At 35.5% G+C, this 27,184-nt stretch overlaps 2 protein-coding genes across 2 annotated transcripts in view; one reads left to right on the top strand and one right to left on the bottom strand.

Annotated features, from left to right (window-relative positions):
* Positions 1–19,504, top strand: part of LOC125649505 (fermitin family homolog 2-like) — a 28,803-nt gene extending 9,299 nt beyond the window's left edge. The window contains exons 4-13 of the mRNA XM_048877079.2: positions 2,183–2,394; positions 3,168–3,376; positions 8,147–8,249; positions 11,406–11,513; positions 14,185–14,381; positions 14,566–14,690; positions 15,082–15,188; positions 16,253–16,468; positions 17,353–17,499; positions 18,196–19,504. Of these exons, the coding sequence (XP_048733036.1) occupies positions 2,183–2,394; positions 3,168–3,376; positions 8,147–8,249; positions 11,406–11,513; positions 14,185–14,381; positions 14,566–14,690; positions 15,082–15,188; positions 16,253–16,468; positions 17,353–17,499; positions 18,196–18,486 (1,715 nt within the window). The 3' untranslated portion in view covers positions 18,487–19,504. The remainder of the gene's footprint in view (positions 1–2,182; positions 2,395–3,167; positions 3,377–8,146; positions 8,250–11,405; positions 11,514–14,184; positions 14,382–14,565; positions 14,691–15,081; positions 15,189–16,252; positions 16,469–17,352; positions 17,500–18,195) is intronic.
* The window catches only part of LOC125649500 (2-oxoadipate dehydrogenase complex component E1-like), a 41,114-nt gene continuing 32,544 nt past the window's right edge, over positions 18,615–27,184 (bottom strand). Inside the window, exons 21-23 of the mRNA XM_048877074.2 lie at positions 27,137–27,184; positions 26,721–26,806; positions 18,615–25,558 (exon numbers count right to left, since the gene is read on the bottom strand). The exon at positions 27,137–27,184 is cut by the window's right edge and continues 16 nt beyond it. Coding sequence (XP_048733031.1) covers positions 25,457–25,558; positions 26,721–26,806; positions 27,137–27,184 — 236 coding nt within the window. The 3' untranslated portion in view covers positions 18,615–25,456. The remainder of the gene's footprint in view (positions 25,559–26,720; positions 26,807–27,136) is intronic.

Below are 27,184 nucleotides of genomic sequence, written 5' to 3'. Positions count from 1 at the left end.
CCCTCATATGCTACATCTACAATCTATTGACTAGCAAAGAGGAATTTTAGAGCCAAATCACATTTAATGTATGAGGAAATGCACGACATTGACACATGAAGGGTTTATCAAAGGCTTGACATCACTGATTTTAAATATTGCCATAAGGTGTACATCAAAGCCTGGGATTAGAAAGATGATACATGATTTTTTTTCTAAAAAACAGAAAGCAGTCTCTGCTGCCTGATGTGTAGGTTTTCTCTCTCTCAAGTTACAAATTTTATGCTTTTATTTCATTGAACTGTTGCAAAATGAGGAAATATTGATGAATTTTTTCTAGTTGAAAAAAAATTTGAGCTCTCATTGAATGAAAATTGAAACTATTGATTTTCGTCCTGCATTCTGCATATCTCTGAATTTGTTGCATATCTGCAATATGCAATACACAACATAAAAACTTAAAGAAAGAAATTGTACCAAATCCTAACAACTGTTTAGAATATTTCCCTCAGATGTATAGTCAAATGTTGATATGCTGAAAGCTGAGATTTAATAGAGATGTTTGTGCATGGTGTAGATTGTAAACAGAAACGTAGGCAAAATGAGGGAGCCAAAAATCAATAGAAATTGGACATGCAGCAAATACAATGATAAACTGAAGTATTTGTAGCATGCAAAATTATGATGGCTAGCTGATTCATTTCTCCCCTCCCAACAATCAATAAACCATACAGCATTTGATTCAATTAAGATTTGCAATGATGTAATCATTAATCAACTTAGTCTCCCGGCTCTTTAATTTGGTGTCTATCATTGTGCATTTGATCAAAACCCTGTATTCCCTGGTGGAAAAAGGAAGGGTGGGAAAACAATTGGGATCTGTCATGATTGATAAGTTAATACAGATGATCAGAGCTTCCAGCATGTTATCAACAGAGTCCTTGTCACTTTTCTGGATGGTATATTCACAGAAGTATGTACCTTGAGTTTACCAGCAACAACAGGCTTTCCTCAATATGAAGTTTATAGTTAATTGATATGATACATATAATCTGAAATTTTGCATTAGCACCTGTAGCAGAAAACAGAAATCTTTTTGATCAGACCAGATTTATGCCCCCAAGATGTGTGTGTAATGTTTTGGTCTCATTGTCAGTTATGTTAACATTGATCTCAAAGTCTGATCTCTACAAGACATAGACTTCATCACAAAGTCTGATCTCTACAAGACATAGACTTCATCACAAAGTCTGATCTCTACAAGACATAGACTTCATCACAAAGTCTGATCTCTACAAGACATAGACTTCATCACAAAGTCTGATCTCTACAAGACATAGACTTCATCACAAAGTCTGATCTCTACAAGACATAGACTTCATCACAAAGTCTGATCTCTACAAGACATAGACTTCATCACAAAGTCTGATCTCTACAAGACATAGACTTCATCACAAAGTCTGATCTCTACAAGACATAGACTTCATCACAAAGTCTGATCTCTACAAGACATAGACTTCATCACAAAGTCTGATCTCTACAAGACATAGACTTCATCACAAAGTCTGATCTCTACAAGACATAGACTTCATCACAAAGTCTGATCTCTACAAGACATAGACTTCATCACAAAGTCTGATCTCTACAAGACATAGACTTCATCACAAAGTCTGATCTCTACAAGACATAGACTTCATCACAAAGTCTGATCTCTACAAGACATAGACTTCATCACAAAGTCTGATCTCTACAAGACATAGACTTCATCACAAAGTCTGATCTCTACAAGACATAGACTTCATCACAAAGTCTGATCTCTACAAGACATAGACTTCATCACAAAGTCTGATCTCTACAAGACATAGACTTCATCACAAAGTCTGATCTCTACAAGACATAGACTTCATCACAAAGTCTGATCTCTACAAGACATAGACTTCATCACAAAGTCTGATCTCTACAAGACATAGACTTCATCACAAAGTCTGATCTCTACAAGACATAGACTTCATACTTGGTAAATTTTTAAGGTCATGGCTATATGGGGGAGGAGGGATTGAAATTTTATTTGTTTGATTAGCATAAATGAAAGATTCAGAATGTAGTAAAACATTGTATTAGTAATTTGTAAAACTAAAAATTCTAACACTGTCATGCTCTACTGTAATAATTAGTAAAGAGTATTACAATGTTCGTATTGCAGGAATTAGGAATCCTGAAGAATTGTCTGTGGTGAAATTCATGGACAAAGATGATTTGAAAAAGAACATTAAAGAACACCTGAATACAAAGAAAAAGAGAAACTCTCTGCATGATCAGATGCCATCTAGCAATGGTGTCAATCACTCCAACTCAGGAAGTTTGGATCGACTCAGTCCATTCCCCAACAGAAGTCCAGCTGGTCCATCTCCTAATGTAAGTCACTGACCGCTGGATAAGCTTTATAATTTTGTGCTACAGCAATGAATCTGGCCTGAAGATTATAAAACTTTTACCATACTCGGACTCAAACTCAGCCATGTTTGTTTTGAGTACAATTCTAAGGAAGCTTCGAAAAATCTTGAGCATGTACTCCAAATGAGTGTGAGAGTGATTTTATAAAAGTTTTATAACCCTTACTTTTGAATACGAGTACGATTTAGAGCACAGAGTTTGAGTTTGAAAACATGCTCAAAAAAAAGTTTTATAACCTTCGGCCTAGTCCATCTCCTAATGTAAGTCACTGACTGGTGGATAAGCTTTATAGTGTTGTGCAACAGCAATGAATGAATGTAATGAATTCTTCAAGGGAACAGAATTTTAAGCTTTTCTCATTCTCCCTGTAATTTTTTTTTTCCTGATAGAAATGTATAAATCTTTTAATATATATTTTCTTTTCATCAGGGGAAGTCTTTTAATTAATTTTTTTTAGGTCATTCTGGCACTTAGATCTTCACATTTGCAAATGGATAAAACAGGATTAACTTTTTAGATCACAGTAGATAGTGATACACAAAAAATGCTAAGTTTAGCAAAGATAATCTTGATGAACCGAGCACATTCTTCCTAGCTCACCTTCTTCCCTACACTAAGCAACATGCTGGGACAGAAGATAATTTTAATGCAGACTTTATATGTAATCCTCTTGCACTATCAAATTTCAACACGTGCACATTGAAATCTATATCCAATTTTCCCCCTTTTTTCAGAACACACTAGGGCGCTCACCAGGTTTTAATTCTCCTTCACCCTACAACACAATGAATGGCACAATGTCGCCAGGATCCATGTACAGTTTGTCTTTTGAAGGCGGAATGGAGTCGGCTTTGGCTAATAGCCCCCCAATACCCATGAAAGAGGCACAGCAGTATCTTCACAAACCCAAAAATCTTGTAGAAAAAGCTCGTATAAACTATGCGTAAGTAAATCATGAATAAATTGTATAGGTTTTATTCTTTAAATCCGTCTGATACTGTAAATCACTTACATTTCATGAAACTTTATTTCTGCCTTGTCAGATTTTCCATTTAGACATAATTTTTGCGACCATTTGAAATGTTCATCATTAATGTGTATATAAATATGTACAAAATAAGTCACAAGAACTGCATCATTTCACAAAGTTATGTCAGTCTTAACTTTTTGCTATTAAAAAGTGATTTACAGTATAATGAATATTGAAAGGTTTGATAATAATTTTGGATAAAAGAAAAGAGTTTTCAGCAAAATCTTATCTGTACACTGACATATTTCCCACTGTACAATGGGAGCCCTTGATTCAGTTCAGCATGCACTGAAAAATATGCAGCAGTATGCAGATGCTGCATTGAAACATTGAGTTGTGTAGCATTTGTTTGATTGACAGTTATGTGTGGTAATATACAGGTGATATATACACCTGTAGAGCCAGCCTGGTCATAACATCTCACCTGCTGCTAAAAATATTTATATCAGGCATATTGCCGGAAACTCAGATAATGACAAAAATAACTGATAAGCCAGTCTCCTTTGCCAGATCTCAAATCTAATACTTTGTAATTAAAAGATCTTTAAAGGATCCTGATTAAACAAGTAAACAAAGATATAATGGAGCTTTGAACTTCTTTTTGCAAAAATTTGCATCATTTAAAAGATATATTTTTGTCAGGGTGTATGTATTTTGAAAAATGGAGTGTAGAATTTTCTTCTTTGTAGGAGAACATGTCAGATTAAACTTTAAAGTGTTGTTGATTTCAAAGAAGTCAAAGTTCAGAGGTCATGATTTTGTGATTGCTCAAATTATTAGTATTTCCTGTTTGTAACAGAATTCTTAAGTGTACAAAAGTAGAAGAAGTGGATACATGTTCCAAAACTTTCAAGTGGATCATATGATGAAAATCTGACATGCTTAATTTTGGTCATTTAAATATTGGCATATGTGTGGTTAGCCACAATGTTACACGAAAATGTAAACATGCATAGCTAGACATATGAATCACTTGGCCTTGACCATTTATACCAAACCAAAATAACATGTAGTTAGGTTAAAAAATTTAGGTTCAACTTTACTCATAATTGGCAGACATTGAAGATATGTAGTTTCTGAACAACATATGATCTGTATTTCTTCATTGATCTGCACTTCCTCATGAACAGATTATTTCCTGGATATCTTACACTTTGTGGTTCCTTGTTAGTTTTATGTATCAGAGTTCCGACTGTCTAATGTTTCTTTGTATATACACCATTGTAACCACAAAAGTGACCATGTCCTGATGGGTTTAGGAAATCTTATTCCAGTTTTTGTTTACATACTGTAGATATAGTTTGGGGTTGTAACCTGAGTAATGGAGAAAGGTCGTAAAATGTCCATTCTGAGAAAGAACTGATCAAGTGCCATAGGCTTGAGATCAGTTCTTTCTCTCACAGAATTGACAGTTTGAGGCATTTCTCCTATTTAAATCATAGTCTCCATTGTTAACATAATGAACACTTCCTGCAAGGTCATTTAAAATAAAGTTCTTTTTCATCAGTCTTTTGTTAAAAAATAGAGATTTCCTGGCAAATATGTTTTTGAATAACTCAATCATTTTTTTCCCCAAATGTTTAGAAGGAGAAACTTTTCTTCTACACCAAACAAATATACACATAAGTTGGGAAATTTGAATCATGATAAGATGAGAATATTAAAACACTTCTGATAGTAATCTGATATATTTCATAACAACACCTCTTTCTTCTAAATTATTATTTTGAGTTACTGAATATTTTCATATCCTATATATATGATATTTGTTAGGCATCCTTTATCTTCCTCATTTAAGACAGGGATTCATACTATCATTGATCTCACTTCCTGGGACATTTGAAAAGTTTGGAAGTAAAGATATCTGTCTATCAACGGTCCATCCTGTCCCATTACATTATATTTTTGTAGAGGAGGTCCATCCTGTCCCATTACATTTCTATAGAGGTCTGTCCTGTCCCATTACATTACATTTCTGTAGAGGACAGTCTTGTCCTGTACCATTACATAACATTTCTGTAGAGGTCTGTCCTGTCCCATTACATTACATTTCTGTAGAGGAGGTCCATCCTGTCCCATTACACTACATTTCTGTAGAGGAGGTCCATCCTGTCCCATTACACTGCATTTCTGTAGAGGAGGTCCATCCTGTCCCATTACACTGCATTTCTGTAGAGGAGGTCCATCCTGTCCCATTACATTACATTTCTGTAGAGGACAGTCTTGTCCTGTACCATTACATTACATTTCTGTAGAGGAGGTCCATCCTGTCCCATTACACTGCATTTCTGTAGAGGAGGTCCATCCTGTCCCATTACATTACATTTCTGTAGAGGAGGTCTGTCCTGTCCCATTACAATACATTTCTGTAGAGGAGGTCCGTCCTGTCCCATTACATTTCATTTCTCTGGAGGAGGTCCATCCTGTCCCATTACATTACATTTCTTTAGAGGAGGTCCATCATGTCCCATTACAATACATTTCTGTAGAGGAGGTCCATCCTGTCCCATTACACTACATTTCTGTAGAGGAGGTCCATCCTGTCCCATTACATTACATTTCTGTAGAGGACAGTCTTGTCCTGTACCATTACATTACATTTCTGTAGAGGACAGTCTTGTCCTGTACCATTACATTACATTTCTGTAGAGGAGGTCCGTCCTGTCCCATTACACTACATTTTTGTAGAGGAGGTCCATCCTGTTCCATTACATTTCATTTCTGTAGAGGACAGTCTTGTCCTGTACCATTACATTACATTTCTGTAGAGGTCTGTCCTGTCCCATTACATTACATTTCTGTAGAGGAGGTCAGTCCTGTACCATTACATTACATTTCTGTAGAGGAGGTCCATCCTGTCCCATTACACTACATTTCTGTAGAGGAGGTCCATCCTGTCCCATTACACTACATTTCTGTAGAGGAGGTCCATCCTGTTCCATTACACTACATTTCTGTAGAGGAGGTCCGCCCTGTCCCATTACATTTCTGTAGAGGAGGTCCGTCCTGTCCCATTATACTACATTTCTGTAGAGGTCTGTCCTGTCCCATTACATTACATTTCTGTAGAGGACAGTCCATCCTGTCCTATTACATTACATTTCTGTAGAGGAGGTCCGTCCTGTCCCATTACATTACATTTCTGTAGAGGAGGTCCGTCCTGTCCCATTACATTACATTTCTGTAGAGGAGGTCCGTCCTGTACCATTACATTTCATTTCTCTGGAGGAGGTCCATCCTGTCCCATTACATTACATTTCTTTAGAGGAGGTCCATCATGTCCCATTACATTACATTTCTGTAGAGGACAGTCCATCCTGTCCCATTACATTACATTTCTGTAGAGGTCCGTCCTGTCCCATTACACTACATTTCTGTAGAGGTCCGTCCTGTCCCATTACATTTCATTTCTCTGGAGGAGGTCCATCCTGTCCCATTACATTACATTTCTGTAGAGGACAGTCCATCCTGTCCCATTACATTACATTTCTGTAGAGGAGGTCCGTCCTGTCCCATTACATTTCATTTCTCTGGAGGAGGTCCATCCTGTCCCATTACACTACATTTCTGTAGAGGAGGTCCATCCTGTCCCATTACACTACATTTCTGTAGAGGAGGTCCATCCTGTCCCATTACATTACATTTCTGTAGAGGTCTGTCCCGTCCCATTACATTACATTTCTGTAGAGGAGGTCTGTCCTGTACCATTACATTACATTTCTGTAGAGGAGGTCCGTCCTGTCCCATTACATTACATTTCTGTAGAGGAGGTCCATCCTGTCCCATTACATTACATTTCTGTAGAGGACAGTCCATCCTGTCCCATTACATTACATTTCTCTGGAGGAGGTCCATCCTGTCCCATTACATTACATTTCTGTAGAGGTCTGTCCCGTCCCATTACATTACATTTCTGTAGAGGAGGTCCATCCTGTCCCATTACATTACATTTCTGTAGAGGAGGTCCATCCTGTCCCATTACACTACATTTCTGTAGAGGAGGTCCATCCTGTCCCATTACACTACATTTCTGTAGAGGAGGTCCATCCTGTCCCATTACATTACATTTCTGTAGAGGATGTTTATGAAATTTTCTAAAATAATGAAAGTGCATGTACTTTTTGTAGTAATTATTTTATTTTGGACATTAGTGCTGACAAATGGATTTCTGTGGTTGGAAGCTGCATTTGGTGTTGTTTCTAATTACTGTGCTTAGTTGGATTGAAACTTTACCGTATATTCAAATATTTACATTTGTAAAAGTACATCAAAATCTGGAATGTACCTGTAAATGGCCTATTATTAGAACAAAAGGCTTTGTTCTATTCTATTCACTTCTTTCTTGGATGTAAAACTGTCCAATAAGTTCCAACTCATTGGACAGTTTTTGCTTAAGAATGGACAGGTTCCAATGTAATAGACAGTTTTTAGTCCACTCTGTCAGAAAATGGATACAAAGAAAAACAAAGGGATGATGATTGGATTGAGAAAATTATCCATCAGTCTTTCCTGCCAAAAATGTTTCAAGACAATGAATATGATTCGATCTGTTCATACATGCATAAATGTTTATTATGTCAGCCTCGGTTTACACATACATAACACAACAAACCTGTTCCATCTTGGCTACTTCTTGTCAGTTCATGGCATCATTGCTTTCATATTTTTTCTTTTTCTTTTCAGGTGGTTAGACTCATCCAGGTCTTTGATGGAACAAGGCGTCCGAGATAATAATTTCCTTCAACTGAAATTTAAATTTTATAACTACTATGATTTGAACCCCAAGGTAAATATTTGTGCAGGATTTGGTTTATGCATGTAAACACAACCAAGGTGGCATATGATATTGAAAAAGAAATTCTTAGTGTAATGGGATTACTGACTAAGTAGCTAAAAATTATGACACAAAGTTTAATGTGGTCAGGTTACATAACTGAAAGCTGGCACCAGTCCAGAGCATGCAACAGTGACTCTGGTAGTTTGTGGAGGGTTTTCTAAGTAAATAGTGGTAGGAAATGCGTACTGCTAGTTTGTGTTGATCAGTGTATCTGGGATCTTTATAGCTACCTATTGTGTATGAGAGAGCAATGTGCATAAAAAATGCAAATGTCTTTCTCAATGTAAAAAGCCCTCACACACGGAAAGTGAATGAAAGAAAACCTGTGAGTAGAGCCTAGACATGAAATGCCCATTGATATATTTGCTAGACACTGATAAATGATGACGCGCATTTTTTGGGCTTTCATAAGATGTGCAATAAAATGATAGCCAATCAGGTATTATCATTAGCCTTCAGCGCCTTGACCAATCAGATTATTTGGTGTGATCTGGTACTTATGGTGAAGAATAAATGCCTGGGCCATGAGAGAAAATGGCGTTATGATTACAGGAAATTTCACAGTAATTTCATTACACACAAAATGTTATTCTGTCAACTGACTCATTATTTTCCAACCAGCAACATAATTACATTGATTAAGTTGTTGGAGTTTTTGTAAAATGGTGACTATTTGACAGCCTTGTATGCACAGTACCTATGTGAAGAATAGTAAATATTTGATCCTGATACAACCTGAATTCTGCTTGATCTATCTCTTATCTATGGTAAAACTAGGCTAATAAATGGAATGATGGATGTGAAGATAGGATGATCAAAACATTGGGAGATAGAGAAGCATTTATGAATTTCATGTAATTCATATGAAATCAAGATGGCCTGATAAGGCAAGCAAAAACTTCAGATATTAACCAGTTCTGACAGTAAGCTCCTGGCAACCTGGGGATAAAGCTAACTGACAACTGATTATTGTAGAATTATTTTGATTGACAATCATGAAAATTTTATGTAAAAATTATACTCCAATGATTGCTAGCAAAATCACCATTTATTTTACTTCAGAGTTGAACAAATGGAAGTTTTATTTACATGATATTCCACAATACTTATATGCCAGATGAAATAGGGAAATGTATTTATCAATTGCAGTGGAAATTGTTTTTGGGGGGAGGGGGTGTCATCATATAACCCCAATACATCTATAACATAGCAGAAGACAAAGCATGCACATTGAAGATGAAGGTCAGGGGATTTGGAATTTGATAACATTCAGTGTAATGTGTTTGGAATTTCTCCAGAGCCTTGTCTCTGCACAGAATTTGAGTAATAACCCCCCATAATGAACAATACCTGCTCCTTTTGACTGAACCTATCCAATTTATATTTATGTATTGCATTTATCCATGGCATATCACTTGCATGGGTTGGTAGAGATTTTTATCCCCATCATTTTGGAATCAACTTTTAATCAATGTTAAGTACATTAAAGAATGTAAAATCCTCATAAGATCTGTTAACTGATTCGTCTAAGTAGCTGCGATAGATCATTAACAAGGGGCTGTGATAGGTCATTAACAAGGACAGGATGTTGTTGTTGAAAGACACAAGAATTTTCTTAAGTCTTTAGTGGTAAATAGCTATACACATATACTCATTGGTTACAAGTTAACAAAAATTAAACATTTGATGTCACAGAAGTTTAGGAGGGAAGATGCTACCCTCTGCATAATAAAAAAAAACAACCCAAAAAACAACAACACAAACACAAGCTCTGTTTCCAAGAAATCCCAGAGTACGTAAACAAGAGGCTTGTGAGCATGTGTGCTGAAACATAAATATTTGGGTTGTCTTGGAAACTGACATCAGGCGTGGAATAGGGAGATAAAATTCAGCTGATGGGTGATGTAACTGATTGTCAGAGAATTAACAGTGTTGCCGACCCTTCATGGAATGTGTTCACTTCTCAAATGAAGCCCTGTACTGAGCAGTGTGTGGTGCAGGCAGTCGCAAAAAACAATCTCTCTTAAATTCCACACAGAATTCACAAGAAGATGCTTAAATTCAGAAGTTCTTGCTTTTATCAATTTGCCATTGAACTCTGTTTCATACCAGGAGGCAAATACAGCAGGCATTGTACAAATACTTGACAGTCATCAATGAAGAGATCGTATTTTCTGCTTGATTCTAGAAAAACATGTCTCACTCTTCAGACTTGCTATTTGAAGAAAAAGAAGTTAAAGCATGAAATACCATTAGAATAACAAAATCAAAGGCCTTAATAAGTGGTTTTCAGTAGATCCTTACAATTACATTCTGGGCATGGTTTCCTAATACCCATAAGTAGCTGTATCCCTGAATTGTCGTATCTATGTGGTCAAGTGAACTCATTTACCACGCAATGTATGGAGAGAAGTATTTGTGTATTATCCATATGCTATATGTGTATATTATGTGTTTGTGTTTTTTATCAAGCTTTAAGCAAATTATACCATAAAACTGGATCGGACTAAAAAGTTATCAAGAAGTTATCAAACAAATTTCCTATTCATTTAATCACCGAGTCAGATATTAAATGCCCCATTCAGATATGATCACATACATTGCAAACTGAATTTAGAAAGTAAACAATAATGGCCACAGAAAGGGTGGACAGCCTGCAGGCTGATGATGGAGCTTTAATACATTCAGCAATAAGAGGAGAAGGAAGACAGCCTGACACAGAACAGACTAGGGAACACCACTTTGAGCAACGAAAATGTGAAGGAGAATTCCATGTTTAAAATGAGATCATTTTTTGATACATGTTGTAAAAAAACAAGATTGCTATCGTACCTCTTCCTCCATGATGTTTTTAATAATACTTTTCCTGTACACACCCACCATAAAAGCCCATACTTCATCGTTCACAGATAAGCATTAAAAATTGTCATACTTCATTAATATATCTTAATAATTACTCAGAAATCACTATTATCATAGTGACAAAATTTTGTTCTGGTTTCTAACATGGACAAAATACATGTACTGTTTAATATGACATGTATAGTTTTAATCTTTTGAAAATTGGGTAGACCAGAATATTTAATGTTTTTTTTCTTCCTGTAGTATGATGCTGTTAGGATTAACCAGATCTTTGAACAAGCCAAATGGAGTTTGATGTCGGAGGAAATTGAATGTACAGAAGAGGAGATGATGATGTTTGCTGCACTGCAGGTACCATAGAAACTTGACCTTGTTGTACAATGTGTATAGGAACAATTTTTAAAATCAAATATGTGCCTCACAAGTCCAATACTTGTCAACTGTTGCAAATATGTTTTTAGCAAACTACTGTTAAATCCCATATTTAACAATTATTTCAAACAAACCTTCAGCAGCCTCCTGTTTTAGAGTAGTTCATGAAGGGTTTGCTTCAAATAAACTTGACCAATGTTGTTGAGGTCAAAACTGGTTCCATAAAAAGTAGAGTGGAAAATTTGTATCGAAGTCAAGTATTTGCTTTCTTCAATGACATCTGCAAACAATATAATAGATTTTTTTTTGCTGTTTCGGTAAAGAAAAGTACACAGAATTAATAGATCTGTATGCAAGCCTCTTAGTTTCCTTGGGAACGAAATATTTACAGGTGAGCATTTTTAGTGAAGATTTGATGTAAACCATGTGATCACTTGGAAATAAATCAACCCAATACAGAGCCAAGGTTTATAGTGAGAAAATAAATCACCTTCTGTTGGCATAAGCAGATGGACTGAAAAACCAATTAATAACACCCCATCTTCTTTAGTTTAGAGTTTTGGCTGCATGTTGCTAAATATCTTCCAAAATTTTGAAAGAAAACCATATCATAAATCTGTTGTTAAAAGACAAAAAAATGCATTTAGTGAAGAGCATTTGTTAGATGGTTTCCTGGTTTTGCACTATTTTAAATCAAGTCATGACAAAGTTCCTCCTACATTTATTTTCTGCTTCATTATCTCAGTAGGGTAGGTGTTAGTCATTTTAGATTGCCAGGAAATTGGGATAAAATATCTTTAGGCCTTGAATAAATGAATAATCATGTGTTGTAATATTTATTTCGTACTTTGTTATGAAGAATACAAAGGAGACCCTAAAACAGATACATTCAGATTTTTGTAACTATTTTCTGCAGCGGTCACCAAATGGGTCTTTTCTGTCAAAAGGTATGAGCCTGGTTAAATTTGACTTCGCTTTAAGGTCACAGAAATAAGTAGTATTTGTGAAACATTAAAATAAATTGTTATTTGATAAATTAGTATTGTCTGGTAAATGAGGCAGTGAAAAGTGGAAACATTTTAATGATGGTGTATGGAGGAGTTGGAGGAGAATGATTTAATAATGTATTTCTGTCTGACTGTGGGAATGAGCACCTCCTCTCCTCCCCTAACTCCTCATTCTTGAGGGGCATGGATCTCATGAGACTCTTGGTTTGTTGGAGCTGACAGAACAGGAAAATACCCATGTCCTAGCATTGCCTTTCAATACATTTTCTTCAGCCTTTGGACAGGTCTATTTGGATCTTTCAACAAGGCAATCAACAAACTTGACTCTTGTTATTCCAGTTTCCTGTCAAATAGTGCATCAAATGTTGTCAACACATGGACTTTCTTTTTACTGTTTTAAAAGATAGAGTTAGTTAAAATGTTGTCAGAGGTTTCTATGTTTGTGAAGTTCATCTGTTTTATCCATATGCTTTTTCTCAGTATGCTTATATGGCAAGTTCTGCCTCTGACATCCCACAAAATCCTGTCACAAACCCTGATCATTTTGTGTCAACCTGCACAAATATATTTGTTTTCACCGATGAGGTACATCTTGTCCCAGCATATTTAGTTATCCTCGAGGTCCATATTGTCCCATCTCCTGATATCCTGTTGTGGCAGAACCACATTTAGCTGATCTGCCAGAATAATGCTGTTAAGGAGGTCCATACTCAGAACAGAATCAGCAGGATTTCTGTCCCACCAAGGGCTGTTTTACCAGCAGAAGATGCAAATAAATTTAGAGAAATCCAAGATCCAGAAAATTTATTGACTCGGTATCGTTAACATGGGACTTATTGGAGTCCTTCAAAACAAAGAGACTCTCAGCTACATGTAGATCTCTGGAATTCTGAGATCAACCAGAATTTTTACCCTAGTTGCCGCTCAATCAGCGAAAACAAAGCAAAAAAGACGGGCCATTGCATAGAGTATTTACAAGTTCTGCCACTATACAACAACAAAGAAACAAAAACTAAAAAAAAAAAAAAAGAAAAGTAGAAAGAATGAAAAGGAAGAAATTATATGGAAATAAAACAGTTTTACAAGACATTTTTGTTTCATTGATTACTTGAAGAAACATATTTCATTCACTTTTGATATGAATTGAAATTAATTTATGATTTCTGTTATGATGAATTCAAATTCATTGAATCATGTAATACTGGTGTACTATTTTGAGCAGCAAAATAGTAAACAAATTGCTTTTGTAGACATGATGTGGGCTTTAAATTTTATTTGTTATCAATAAAACTAGCATTTCTGTAGTGAATACTCAGAAAATGTGTTATAACATAAGGCTTAGATTAAAAAGATAATCCCCTTTCAAGAATATTATCTTTTTTCTTCAAAGTTTGAAAGGTTTTCCAGAATTGTTTTCTTGTGCTACACTCTGTAAAAAAAATTTCCTTGCTAGGGTGGTTTGCTCACTGAAGTCACTGTATCACATTTGATCCCCAGAAAATAAACACTTTTCCTGCCTACCAACCCATGGGTCGTAATTGTTGGTCACATGGGAGGAAGAAACACTATTCAAATCTAGACCTAGGGTCTTCTGTCCATTTTATAAAGGAGAGAACTCTTCTTATCTTGAGAATCTTTTATAGGTTCAGATTCAGATGCAGGTGGGACAGGCCCAGCCCAGTGATACCTCCATAATGGACCATAGTACCCCCCACATGGAGGGGGATGACATTGATGCTGATCTGTCCAACTTAGAACAGTCTTTACAAGTGTCCAACATCTCATCATCAGGGGACATAACCTCTGTACCAGAGCTGGGTGGATATGTCAAATGGTTCAAGTAAGCTACATGTTATATATGGAGTAAAGTGGAATTCAAATTAAGTGAATTGATAACTTCCAGTGAATAAAAAATCCTGAAAGTTCCTTTAAGAATTTGATATTTGCAAGTTGATTTTCTCAAAATTACCAGCGAGGGGAAAAAGAAAATACATTCAATGATTGGTTGGGGTTTTTTTTTCTAGACCCAAAAAATTCACATTGAAAAGCTACAAGAGAGCTTGGTGCGTTTGTAAGGATTTATATATTGCATTCTACAAGAGTCAAGAAGAAGCCGCTGGAAGTCCAATGATGAAAATGACCATCAAAGGTATGACTGGTGTCAGGATTAGGACAAATGAACATGCAGTGTTGCATTATGTAAAAGCATGACAAGTACATGTGCTTCAATGTGTACTTTGCAATTTGACCCCCACATACTGTGGAGTCGTTAGATTTTGTGGGGGCTCAGTGAATACTCAATGTTTATAATGTTTCAGTGTACAGAAACCATATCCATAAAGTTACATCTCAACAAAACTGTAAAACCTGGATAATCCATTAAAACCTTGACAATCCATTAAAACCTGGACAATCCATTAAAATTGGCCCCCATGAATTTAAATGCTTTCACAGTAGTATATTTTAGAAAAGTGATCTTGAGATACAGGAGGAATGGGGATTGTTTAAGCACTACAAACTAATTGATTTTCATATTGCAGGCTGTGAGGCTCACCCCGACTTGAACATCTCGCATTCTAAATATGGAATAAAGCTTTTCATCCCTTCATCTGAGGGCATGTCTGAACTGTGGCTCAGATTTGACGTGGTAAGAATGAAATAGAAGATACATGAAAAAGACATAGGTTGTCTGCCATGTTTAATGTTAGTGGATTATAAGCAAAATTTCAAACACCAAATTGCAGGTTGAAAAAGTTCACTTGGTTGAAGCTGATTTGTGAATATTTACACAACTACCATTTTTCTCTGTAAAGGTTATGTTGAAATAAGTGATGAAATTGTTTCCTCATTAAATCACGGAAGTAGGGAGGAAAACATATACATCACAGTATCAAAAAAAAAAGTCACCTTGACAAACTCTGGATTTATAAATGATTTCTATTGGATTTTTTCCTTTATATGTACGTGATATGGCAGGTTACTTTCATGCTTGAAATGCTGGATCAGATGGCAGTATTTTAATTTTTATGCCCCCGAGATTGAAGATCGGGGGGCATATTGTTTTTGTCCTGTCTGTCATTCTGTCTGAAACTTTAACCTTGCTAATAACTTTTGAACAGTAAGTGATAGAGCTTTGATATTTCACATGAGTATTCCTTGTGACCAGACCTTTCCGTGGGTACCAACATTTTTGACCCTTTGAACTTGGAGTTTGACCTATTTTTTGAAAACTTTAACCTTACTAATAACTTTTGAACAGTAAGTGATAGAGCTTTGATATTTAACATGAGTATTCCTTGTTACAAGACCTTTCCGTTGGTATTGAACCTTTTGACCTTGACATTTGACCTACTTTTAATTTTTTTTTTACATTGGTCATAACTTCTAAATGGTAAATATTAGAGCTTTCATATTGTACATGAGCACTTTTGACAAGATCTTTCTACTGGTACCAAGATATTTGCCCTTGTGACCTTGGCCATCTTCGGAATTGGCCATTATCGGGGGCATTTGTGTTTCACAAACACATCTTGTTACAGGATGGTTATACATCAGACTTGTTAGATACAAAGTATGGAATCAGAAAAACGGTTTTGATTTCCCTTTATAATTGCATCATAACTTTGATTTTTTCAGTAAATTATACCAGGTATATATTTTTAATGATAAACTGATTTTTTCAATAAATTATGTTTCTTTAATGATTGACAGGAAGATGACTATTGCAAGTGGATGGCAGCATGTAAATTAGCTTCCCAGGGCAAAACAATGGCTGACAGTTCCTATGATATGGAGGTACAGACCCTGCGGACACTCTTGAGCCGACAGACACCCACTGATGCTCCTGTGACCCCCATGCAGGTGGATATTAAGAATCCAGAGGATTACGTGGCACCTAGATTTGGCAAGAAATTAAAAGGGAAACAGGTTAGTCTTATCATTCTAATAGACTTTTGCTGTGGTTTTGTCAATTTTGTCATCAGTAGTTTTGAGCAAATTAAAGTTGGCGAATATTTCGACATTTAGTCTCAAAGTAAAAGCATGTGTTTTATACTGATAATGCTAAGGAAAGTAAAACAAATATGTAACTTACCGACTGTTGAAGTCCCATTTTAGCTCTTAAATGCACTCACTTCTCACTGCTGTATGTGAGAGGGTGGTTAATGCACTCACTTCTCACTGCTGTATGCGAGAGGGTGGTTAATGCACTCACTTCTCACTGCTGATTGTCAGTGGCTGTATGTGAGAGGGTGGTTAATGCACTCACTTCTCACTGCTGATTGTCAATGGTTGTATGTGAGAGGCTAGTTACTGCACTCACTTCTCACTGCTGTATGTGAGAGGGTGGTTACTGCTTTCACTTCTCACTGCTGTATGCGAGAGGGTGGTTACTGCACTCACTTCTCACTGCTGTATGTGAGAGGGTGGTTAATACACTCACTTCTCACTGCTGTATGTGAGAGGGTAGTTACTGCACTAACTTCTCACTGCTGTATGTGAGAGGGTGGTTAATGCACTCACTTCTCACTGCTGTATGTGAGAGGGTGGTTAATGCACTCACTTCTCACAGCTGTATGCGAGAGGGTGGTTAATGCACTCACTTCTCACTGCTGATTGTCAATGGTTGTATGTGAGAGGGTATGGTGGTTACCCATTCAGACTGAGTTTCCTCCCATGCTAATGAACACTCGCACAAATATCTCAAGCTGGTGAAAGAGTTGTAGAATTTGTTTTTTAATCATAAAGAATTAAAAAGAGTTTATACCAAACTGATGGATGCATGATATTAAACTTGTTGACATTTCTTTCAGCTGGAGAAGAGAATTCTGGATGCACATGCTAATGTACAGAACCTGCCTCTGATGGAGGCTAAGATGGCGTTTATTAAAGCTTGGCAGTCTTTGCCTGATTATGGCGTCAGTTACTTCATCGTCAAACAGAAAAATGCCAAGAAAGAGGTAAGGAATCAGTGTTTGTGAAAATTTAAATTTAAAAATTTATCATAGGTTCAATACAAGATCTTGGTTACTGTAGTTTCATCAATTTAATGGACATGAAATTTTGAGGATTTCATAGAAAACTACTCAATGTTCTCGCTGTATGAGCAAATGAGCAAAATGAAAAAAAGCAATTACAAAAAATGATGAAATCACAGTATTAATGTTTTCTTCTTATCGGGGCATCTAATTATCAACCACAATTTGGTATTTCTTTTGTGGAATTTATGACTTGAGTTAACGAAGTGTAGCCTTGTGAAGCTCTGTGCTTCATGTGAGCTTATTTTAGTGAGATTTGTATTTTAGCTCTGTGCTTCATGTGAGCTTATTTTAGTGAGATTTGTATTTTAGCTCTGTGCTTCATGTGAGCTTATTTTAGTGAGATTTGTATTTTAGCTCTGTGCTTCATGTGAGCTTATTTTAATGAGATTTGTATTTTAGCTCTGTGCTTCATGTGTGCTTATTTTAGTGAGATTTGTATTTTAGCTCCTTAGGTGCTGAGCAGATGTGCAGTGTTCAGTATATATCCATTATTGTGTGTTTTAAGCACAAATTCATGATTGTGCTAAACAGAGGGCATCGATTCTGATCATGCTAAATTTGCTATAAAGTTCACACAGTCGTTTTGTATCTTAAGTTTATCTTTATTTTGTTTAGGAACTCCTGGGAGTATCACCAAACAAAATCATGCGTATGGATATTAGTTCCGGTGATTCCATTAAAACCTGGCGGTATGGAAGTCTGAAATCATGGCACGTAAATTGGGAGGTCCGGCACGTCATTTTAGAATTTGAGGGAGAGACACTTAACTTTGCTTGTTTGAGTGCTGACTGCAAAGTGGTGCACGAGTACATTGGAGGTTACATTTTCTTGTCCATGAGATCATCAGACAAAAATCAAACTCTTAATGAAGAATTATTTCATAAACTTACTGGAGGATGGTCATAAAATTTTATTTGAAAGTGTGTTAATCTGTGATCTGCAATAGTGTGCCTAAAGTACATGTATATAAAAAAGTATGCTCTGCTGACAAAATGATCTTATATAATAAAATTTTGTTTCAAGTTACGATGAAGGGAAAATGGGGGACAAGAAAGTAAAAGATTGAGCTGTAATGGCTTGGCTCACGTTATCTGTATACATTGCATATTAACTTTCCTTTGTAATTTTCTTAGCTTTATTTCTATATTCAAGCAAACCACCTTTTCATTCTCATTATTTGCATAAAGCACCATCATCACTGTCTATTGATATTTTATGTGTATATGATGTCTGTAGAACTATTTTTCATCTTGGTTCATGGTTTGTAATATGCCAGAATGGTGTTTTCATAATGCATGCATGAAAATATTTATATTGATGACATGATCCATCAAGGTTTTTTTGTATTGTGTATTTATGCGATTATACTCAGTTACTTGTCCAGAAATGTGCTAAGCAGGCATACAATTTTATGTATTTCTTAGAAAGAGAAGAAATATTGATGTGTGAATATCTGCAAAACTTTTTACATTTTAAGCAGAAGAAATTTCAATTTTATGAGGCAGTGACTTCAGAAGTCAGGATTTTTTACAACACTGCAGGAAAAATTCCTTTAGACCCCTTTCCAACAAAATTCTTTTTACTTGAACTTATATTTCAAACCATGGATGTAAGTAACATTGTAATTCTGTGTGGCTATGTACTTCAAATTTCACAATCAATATGTTATCTTTACAACATAACTGAAAGCTGAAGAAAATTGCCAAGTTTGTTGATATTGATGGGGAAATCATAGATGTCAAACTCACTGAAGAACTTGGAACATTTTTATTTGCAGTGATAGACAACAAGTTATTCAGTGTAAGAGAGAGTTGTAATCTTTCTTGAAACCTCTGCTATTTACCAATAAAATATTGCAGTTGTCTTCAAAAGAGCATGTTATTAAAATATTGTACTGTCATGAAATTAAAAAGAAATATACATACCAAGGTGTGATTATTTTAACATGCACACATCTGTGCAGTTGAGGGACATGTGGATGATACTAGTTACAAGGTGTGATTATTTTAACATGCACACATCTGTGCAGTTGATTATTTTAATATGCACACTTCTGTGCAGTTGAGGGAAATGTGGATGATACTACATGTAGTTACAATGGTGGATCCAGAATTTCTGAAGGGGGAAGTAAAATATTAATCAAAATAGTCGGCCATTTTTGGTGCCAAATCTGGAGTTTTACTCACATTATTATGTAAATTTGTGGTGAAAAAGGAACATGAATTGTAAATTTCAGGACTCCTGCACCCCTGGGGGCCTTCAGGGTGGGGCAAAACTGTCAAATATTGACCAATTTTCAAAAATCTTCATTTCTACAACTGCATGTTAAAGAAAAACTAAATGCATTGTGATGTAGAGCAGGAAGGCCTCTACCAAGATTGTAAATTTCATGACCCTCTGGGTAGAGATTCCAACTCCAGGGAGGGGCCAAACTTGGTATATATATAGTGTATATATGTTAAACATTTAGATGATACCTTTTTTTAATGCTACCGATAGATATTAGTACGAAAAATCGCATCAAAGATGCGTATGGCCGAGTTGCAGTTTGGAAAATTATACACGCTTGCATTCACAAAGTAAAAATATGCATGTATTTAATATAGTTTATAATTATGAAGCTTTGAATGGCCACAATAGGTATTTAGTGTGATAATGACCTTGACCTTTGGATTTCAAAAGCAACATGAATCTTGAATGTCATCAGGATTTGAAGTCTGATAAACATGCACCAGCAAGCACATGTATAAAAGTTAGAGGCAAGCTCAAATCTATAGTATATAGTGAAAAAGACTTTGACCTCAAAATAAATTGGAACCTTCCTCTTTTGGATGTGATCATGTTATGCAAGTCTCACAATGATGCACCAAAAAGTATGAAAGTTAGAGACTGGACAAGCTAATTGTGGACGCTACCCGCCCGCCCAACTGGACACCCATCCTTCGCCAATTTAAAAGACAAGATTTGCTACTCTGAACTCAGCTAATAAATAGTCCTTTACCAAAATTGTAAATTTCATGATCCTTGGGGGTAAGGGTTTGGTTCCAGAGTGGAGCCAAAATTATTAGTCATTATAGTTTCCTTATCATTTGAAGTACTTCTTGAAGTTTGCTGATATGGTATAAAATCTAAATGCATATTTAGGAAAAACAGAAAAGGATGTACCAAACTTGTGAATTTTGCAACCCCGGGGTATTGACTCTAGGAAGGGTCCAAATTAGTCATATTGTGTTAATGTTACATATATTATATTATGTAAAGCCTTTCATCATTATAGATGCTTTCAAGGGCATTTAAAAAAGGATGTGTTCTTTTAAATAAAACTTATACTTGTACACTTTTGTTGAATACTGATATTCAGAACAGGAAATTTTTTTCTAGATTTTGTAGCCCTTGGGACTAGCGATACATACAACTAATCTAACGTGACCCGATAAGACCTTTGGGTCTCTTTGTTTTGCTATCCCTGCAGCTAAGGCCAATTTAACTTAATTAGTAGATTATCATCCCGGGTCACAAAAAAATATGGGGCGGATGGGAGGATTTTTTTTAATTTTTATTTCCCAGGGAAAAAAAATTATTGACAAAAGGCATCACACAAAGTGTTGATCAAGTTAACATTTAAACAATCCTTGGTAGAAGATATAAAACCAACATTCTGTGACTTTAATCATTCACTCAAGTCACTGGGAGGCAAGTTTGTTTGAAATCGTGTAATTTTTGCGAAAATAAAAAAAATCTGGGTGGGGCCCTTTTTTGAAGGTCGGGCAGGGATGATAATCTATTAATTAATTTAATTGGAATCCATGGATTACAGATCAAGTTTGAGTTTTGTTGACGTTTTTAGCTCACCTGAGCTGCAAGTTCAATTGAGCTTTTTTGATAGCCTTTAGAACAGAATAACAGATGGACATGGTAATTCATGTATACCCCCCCCCCCCCCCCCCAACTGTCTTGTTTTGGAAAGGGTTGGGTTATTTATTCTAACATTGTGGAACTTAATTTACAGTTTGTTTAATTCTTAAACACAAATTTTAAAACATCTACAATATTTTGAAGAAAATACCCATGAAAGCCCTGCCAGGCTGCGAGTGATGCAGTCTACTTGTCTTGCCCTCCATTGTTTTGAGTTATCTAGTGGATGTATGTAATCAACACATATATCAAAAGATGTCAAATTCCACTTACACGTCATAACTTTGATTTTCAACGTTTGGGCTATGTGTGTTTCCATTTACAGTCAAGACAATAACTATATCATTCGGTAAAACCAAATCTTCACATAAATTAGACCTCTATAAAATTTATCACATTTTTAGTGTAAAATCTTCACATATATTAGATCTCTATAAAATTAGTCACATTTTAAGTGATATTGGGGTGCTCAAGGTCACACACACTACAATCGAATACTTCTATTAGTTCGTGTTGGAGGGTATTGTATTTGGCAAATGCATTTATATATACCCTTCCATTTTTGGCTTACTTTTAAATTTAAGAGATTTGTTCTCGAGTTTTGTTATATTTCGTAGTCTATAAGAAAAGCAATGCACTAATTCTCTTTAAATGATTCAAGTTTTAATCACACAGAAACAATACATCAATTATACACTCATCAATAATTTTTTAATGGTTATCACATGACTTTGATGGAAATATCCCATGCAACATATAAAAATTATCAAAAATAAGCACAACAGAAAAACCTTCACAAAGGCTGAATACTGGTACATTTTGTACATGATTAATATGAAGAAAAAAAATCATTAAAATTTTCAAATGTATATTTCTCTAACTAAGTTGATTAATCTAAAAAAAAAAAACAACAACCAAAAACACACATGTAAAAGAGTACTACTTCAAAATACAATGTTGATACCAGAAAAAATATCAATAATATTGCATAACACTAGAGTTGTTTGTGTCTGACCTTAACTGCAGGCAGAACTCCGATAAAGTAGATCTTAACAGTGGCAGATCTAAATATTGATTGTGTTACATGCATGTTTTTCAATGGGGGAAAATTTACAGTCAAATACAATTTCCTCAGATTGTCGAATACTGATTTTTTATTTGAATGTCAGCGACATCAAAGGATAATTAAATAACTGAATTTTGTTGAAATCTCTATTAAATAAAACAATTTTGATTTTCTTAATTCATTATAAATAATCATACATGACGAGTATAACAAAAGGTCCATGGGCCACATCACTCACCTGAGTCACCTTTGCCCTGCTATTGTGATTTTAAAGGATTTTTTTTCAACCTTTATTCCAATGAAAATTTTTGCCTCTTATGGCCCCAACCTAGCCCCAAAGGTTCATGACATAACTAAACTTGAACTTACATAGCATGGGGATGCCTCAACACCAATATGATTAACATGACCTTGCTGTTCTGGAGAATGTCATGGTCATTAATCATGGTATGAAATGAAAGGATTTGGCATAAGAAATCTATACATAAAATATGAAAAGCTCCAGCTCAAATATTTTGCAAGATATTGACCAGGTTAGATTTTTGTAGAAGTCAAATTCTTGGATCAAGGTTACAAGGTACCAAAAGGTTTTGTCACAAGAAAAGCATATATAAAATATGAGAGCCTTATCGCACACTATTCAAAAAGTTATGGGTAAGATTAAAGTTTTGACATTTGAGCCAAACTCCAAGGTCAAGTTCACAAAGTCAAAGATCATGTATGAAATATACGGTGTTTCATCATAAGGAATCTATATGAAAATTGTGAAAGCCCACCTTGGTAGTTCAGGAGATATTGAATAGGTTAGGTTTTCTTAAAAGGTCAATCTTCAAGGTTAAAAAGTTTAGTACCAAAAAAAAAAAAATAATAAGATCTTTTCACAAGGAATATGCATTTGAAATATGAGAGCTCCATCACTTGCCATTCAAAAGTTATGAGCAAGGTTAATGTTTCAGACAGACAGGACAAAACAATATGCCCATGACAATAGTCAGGGTATAGAAGACAGACTTGAATCCACACAACTTGAGAACATTTGCATTTAGATATGATTTAGTGTGGCCCTGCTACTCTTGAAAAGAAGTTTTTAAAATAATTTCCTGTATATTCCCATCAAAAATGTTGATCTCCTATTGTGGCTCCACCCTACCACCATGGCTCCACCCTACTACCGGGCTACCACCAGGGCTCCTGAATTGAAATTGAACTACCTGAAGATACTTGCATAGCAATATGATTAATCATGGCCCTGCTGTTGTTGAGATGAAGATTTTTTAAAAATATATTTCCATGTAAAATTTGATTTGTTGTGGCTCCACACTACTACATGGGACCACAATTTGAAGAAACTTGAATCTGCACTACCTGGGAATGCTTGCATATTAACATGACTAATCATGATCCTTTTCTTCAGAAGACAATCATAAAATATTTTTCCTATATATCTGAATGTAAAACTTTGATCCCCTATTGTGGTCCTACCCTTAACACAAAAGCAATGATTTGAACAAACTTAAATCAGGAAGCTTTCATACAAATTTCAACTTTTCTGGCAAATTGATTTTTCCAGATTTTTCCAACATATTAGTAAAACTTGGATCCAATATTGTGGTCCTACCCTACCCCCGAGAGCCATGATTTGAATCTGCACTATGTCAGGAAGCTTTCATGTAAATTAAAAAAAATTCTGGCCTAGTGGTTCTTGAGATGATTATTAAATGAACCCATCCTATTTTTGCCTTTTCTTGATTATCTCCCCTTTGAAGAGGATATGGACATTCATTTGAAAAAAATTGAATCCCCTTCACCCAACGATGATTTGTACTAAGTTTGACTGAAATTAGCCCAGTGATTCTGGAGAAGATGGAAAATGTGAAAAGACAGAAGCAGGTACAGTTTCTACAGTCATGGATGATTTTAGTGGGAGTCCCAAAATCTGGCATTCAAATAAGGAATGTATAAGCAAACCCAAACTAAATTTAATTTGATCTAAAATTGCTTTGTGTTATACGACAGGAGTGTGAAGTTGGTATAAAATTGCCAAAATCAATGAAAAAATTCACAAATTCAAGGGGTTGAAATTTAAACAGTTATCAAGCTCTTTTTGAAAAAAGGTGGGAAACAGTCTTATCCATGAAAAAAGGTGGGAAACAGTCTTATCCATGAAAAAAGGTGGGAAACAGTTTTATCCATGACTTGATAACGCTATCAAATAAGCAACAACTTTCATTTAAGTTGTGATAGTATACCTGGCATATATCTAACTTACTTAAAACACAAATCAAGCTTTATTCAACAGAGAAATATTTTGGGCCTTTTTATGTACACAATCATACCTTGTTCTTTTGATTAGAAGAGCTAAAAGCTCACGTGAGCTGAAAACATTGAAGCAATTGCATAAGTATCGGTACATATATCTTCCATAAAATTCTGATTCTTACAAGCATCAAAACGAAACTAATAATACCCCCCCCCCCCTTATCAATAGATGCATCAAGTAATGATACATTAAAAATTTTGAATTTAACCATTGACTTCAACTTTAAAATCACTTAATGCCCATATGTTCAAAAACAAAACATTTTGATTTATGACTCCTTTAAGACCTGACTAGATCATACAGTACAAAGCTGTCCGGAGAATTGGCCATAGTGCTTCCTGTTTGTCCATAAAATATCTTCAACCAAATTACAGCAATCATTGCATTAAAAAAGTAATGAACTATCTTTTTTCAGGCATTGCAAACATAAGTCTCACACACAATTACATTCTGAATGCAAACCTCAAGCAAATATAGATTATGGAATCTCTGCTTACATAGATGTTCATAGTACAGTCAATTAAATCCTTTTATGAATATGTATTTCTTGAAACACATCTAGTGCCATCTGGCAATCAGCTGAATGTCTGTTGAAGTAATGATTTGGCCTCTGCTTGGTGGATCTGGCCGATTCCTATGGCTGGGGTTCCAAGCTGATCACGACCAACATACCTCAGCTGGTGAAATAATGTCACAAGTGTCAGACCAGCACGTCTTATAGATACATTGATTTATGCATATTCTATCATAAAACAAAAATACAACCTGTAATTCATTTTCCCCAATTTTTCTTTATATGGTAATTTAAACAAGAGGTACTGTGAGCAATGCTCACTAAGAATACCCCCCGCTTACCCCAATCTCCCAAAGGGTGTTGTTAATAGGTATAAATTACCTCTTTCCTGAGTGTAAAAACATGGTATGCCTTTGTAGAAGAAAATGGAAGATATAGTCCGAACAAAAATCCATGGCATAAATCTATAATTTTGACCTTGAGATCAAAGATCAAGGTCATAAAGAGGTCATGAATGTACATGACACATAGTCTCATGGTGATACACCCATGTCTTATGGTATGATTATGTCAAAACCCTATAATCAATTTTGACCTTGAGGGCAAAGTTCAAGGTCATATAGAGGTCATGAAGGAACCCGACACATCGTCTCATAGTGATACACCCATGTGTCAAATATGGTATGCCTATGTCAAAGAACAAAGAAGTCATGGCCCTGACACGAATCCATTGTAAAAACCTTTAATTTTGACCTTGAGGTCAAGGGTCAAGGTCATATAGAGGTAATGAAGGTACTCGACATATCGTCTCATGGTGATCCACCTGTGTGCCAAATATGGTATGCCTATGTCAAAGAACAAAGAAGTTATGGCCCGGACACGAATCTGCACAGACAGACGGACAGACAGAGTGATTCCTATATACCCCCCTGAACTTCGTTCACGGGGGGTATAAATATCTGTGGTCAAAACTGAAATCATGCAAATTCAAAAATGAAATAGAGCAAATTCAAAAATGGAATGAATTCATTTTCCATCTCCAGGAGACAAAATGCAAGATGTGTTTATAAACCACTTTCCCTAAGTGTGGCCACATTAAATTGTGACAAACTTGACCTTGATAAATCACCTTGAACTTTCTCAGTAACATTGCTATGACACTTACATGTCAGTTCACCAAGTATGAAGTCTTTCTGTAGTATAGTTCAGAAGATGGTTAAAAGAAGACAAAGAAATAGAGACAAATAGACATATCAAAGCAATGTGCCTCCTTTGGTATTGGGCATAAAAATAAGTAATAGTACAAATTATTTCATAAAACATACCTTTCTTCCCAATATGTTTTCAAACCTTGGAGACACAAAACTCCAGGCACCCATGTTTCTGTGCTCTTCCTGACTCCACACAAAATCTACAGAAATAATCATAAACTTCTAATCAAGTTTCGTGAACTGTTACATTTCGAGTTTGTACTACGCAAAAATAAATTTCAGGACATTCATTGAAAAGGGTTGAATTAGCTTTTTTCTGTAACAACATGAATTTGTGCACTTAAATGTAAACACAGTCACTTTGCCCTGAACACATTTGAAAAAATGTTCTACATGATTTGTACATATATTAAGTATGTTTTACAACAGGAAACTTTCACAATTTATACACCCAGCTAAACTTGTATATGTTTCTCATACAGGAAGAGGTGGTTTGCAGTGTGCCAAACAGAAAAAGTTTTGTACAGTACCTGTAGCATTTGAAAATTTATTCAGCTCTGTTTGTATCTCTGCAGCTG

The sequence above is a fragment of the Ostrea edulis genome, chromosome 5, assembly GCF_947568905.1.
Source record: "Ostrea edulis chromosome 5, xbOstEdul1.1, whole genome shotgun sequence".
In the NCBI taxonomy this organism is placed as follows: domain Eukaryota; kingdom Metazoa; phylum Mollusca; class Bivalvia; order Ostreida; family Ostreidae; genus Ostrea; species Ostrea edulis.
This window is presented reverse-complemented; position numbering and strand designations above follow the sequence as displayed.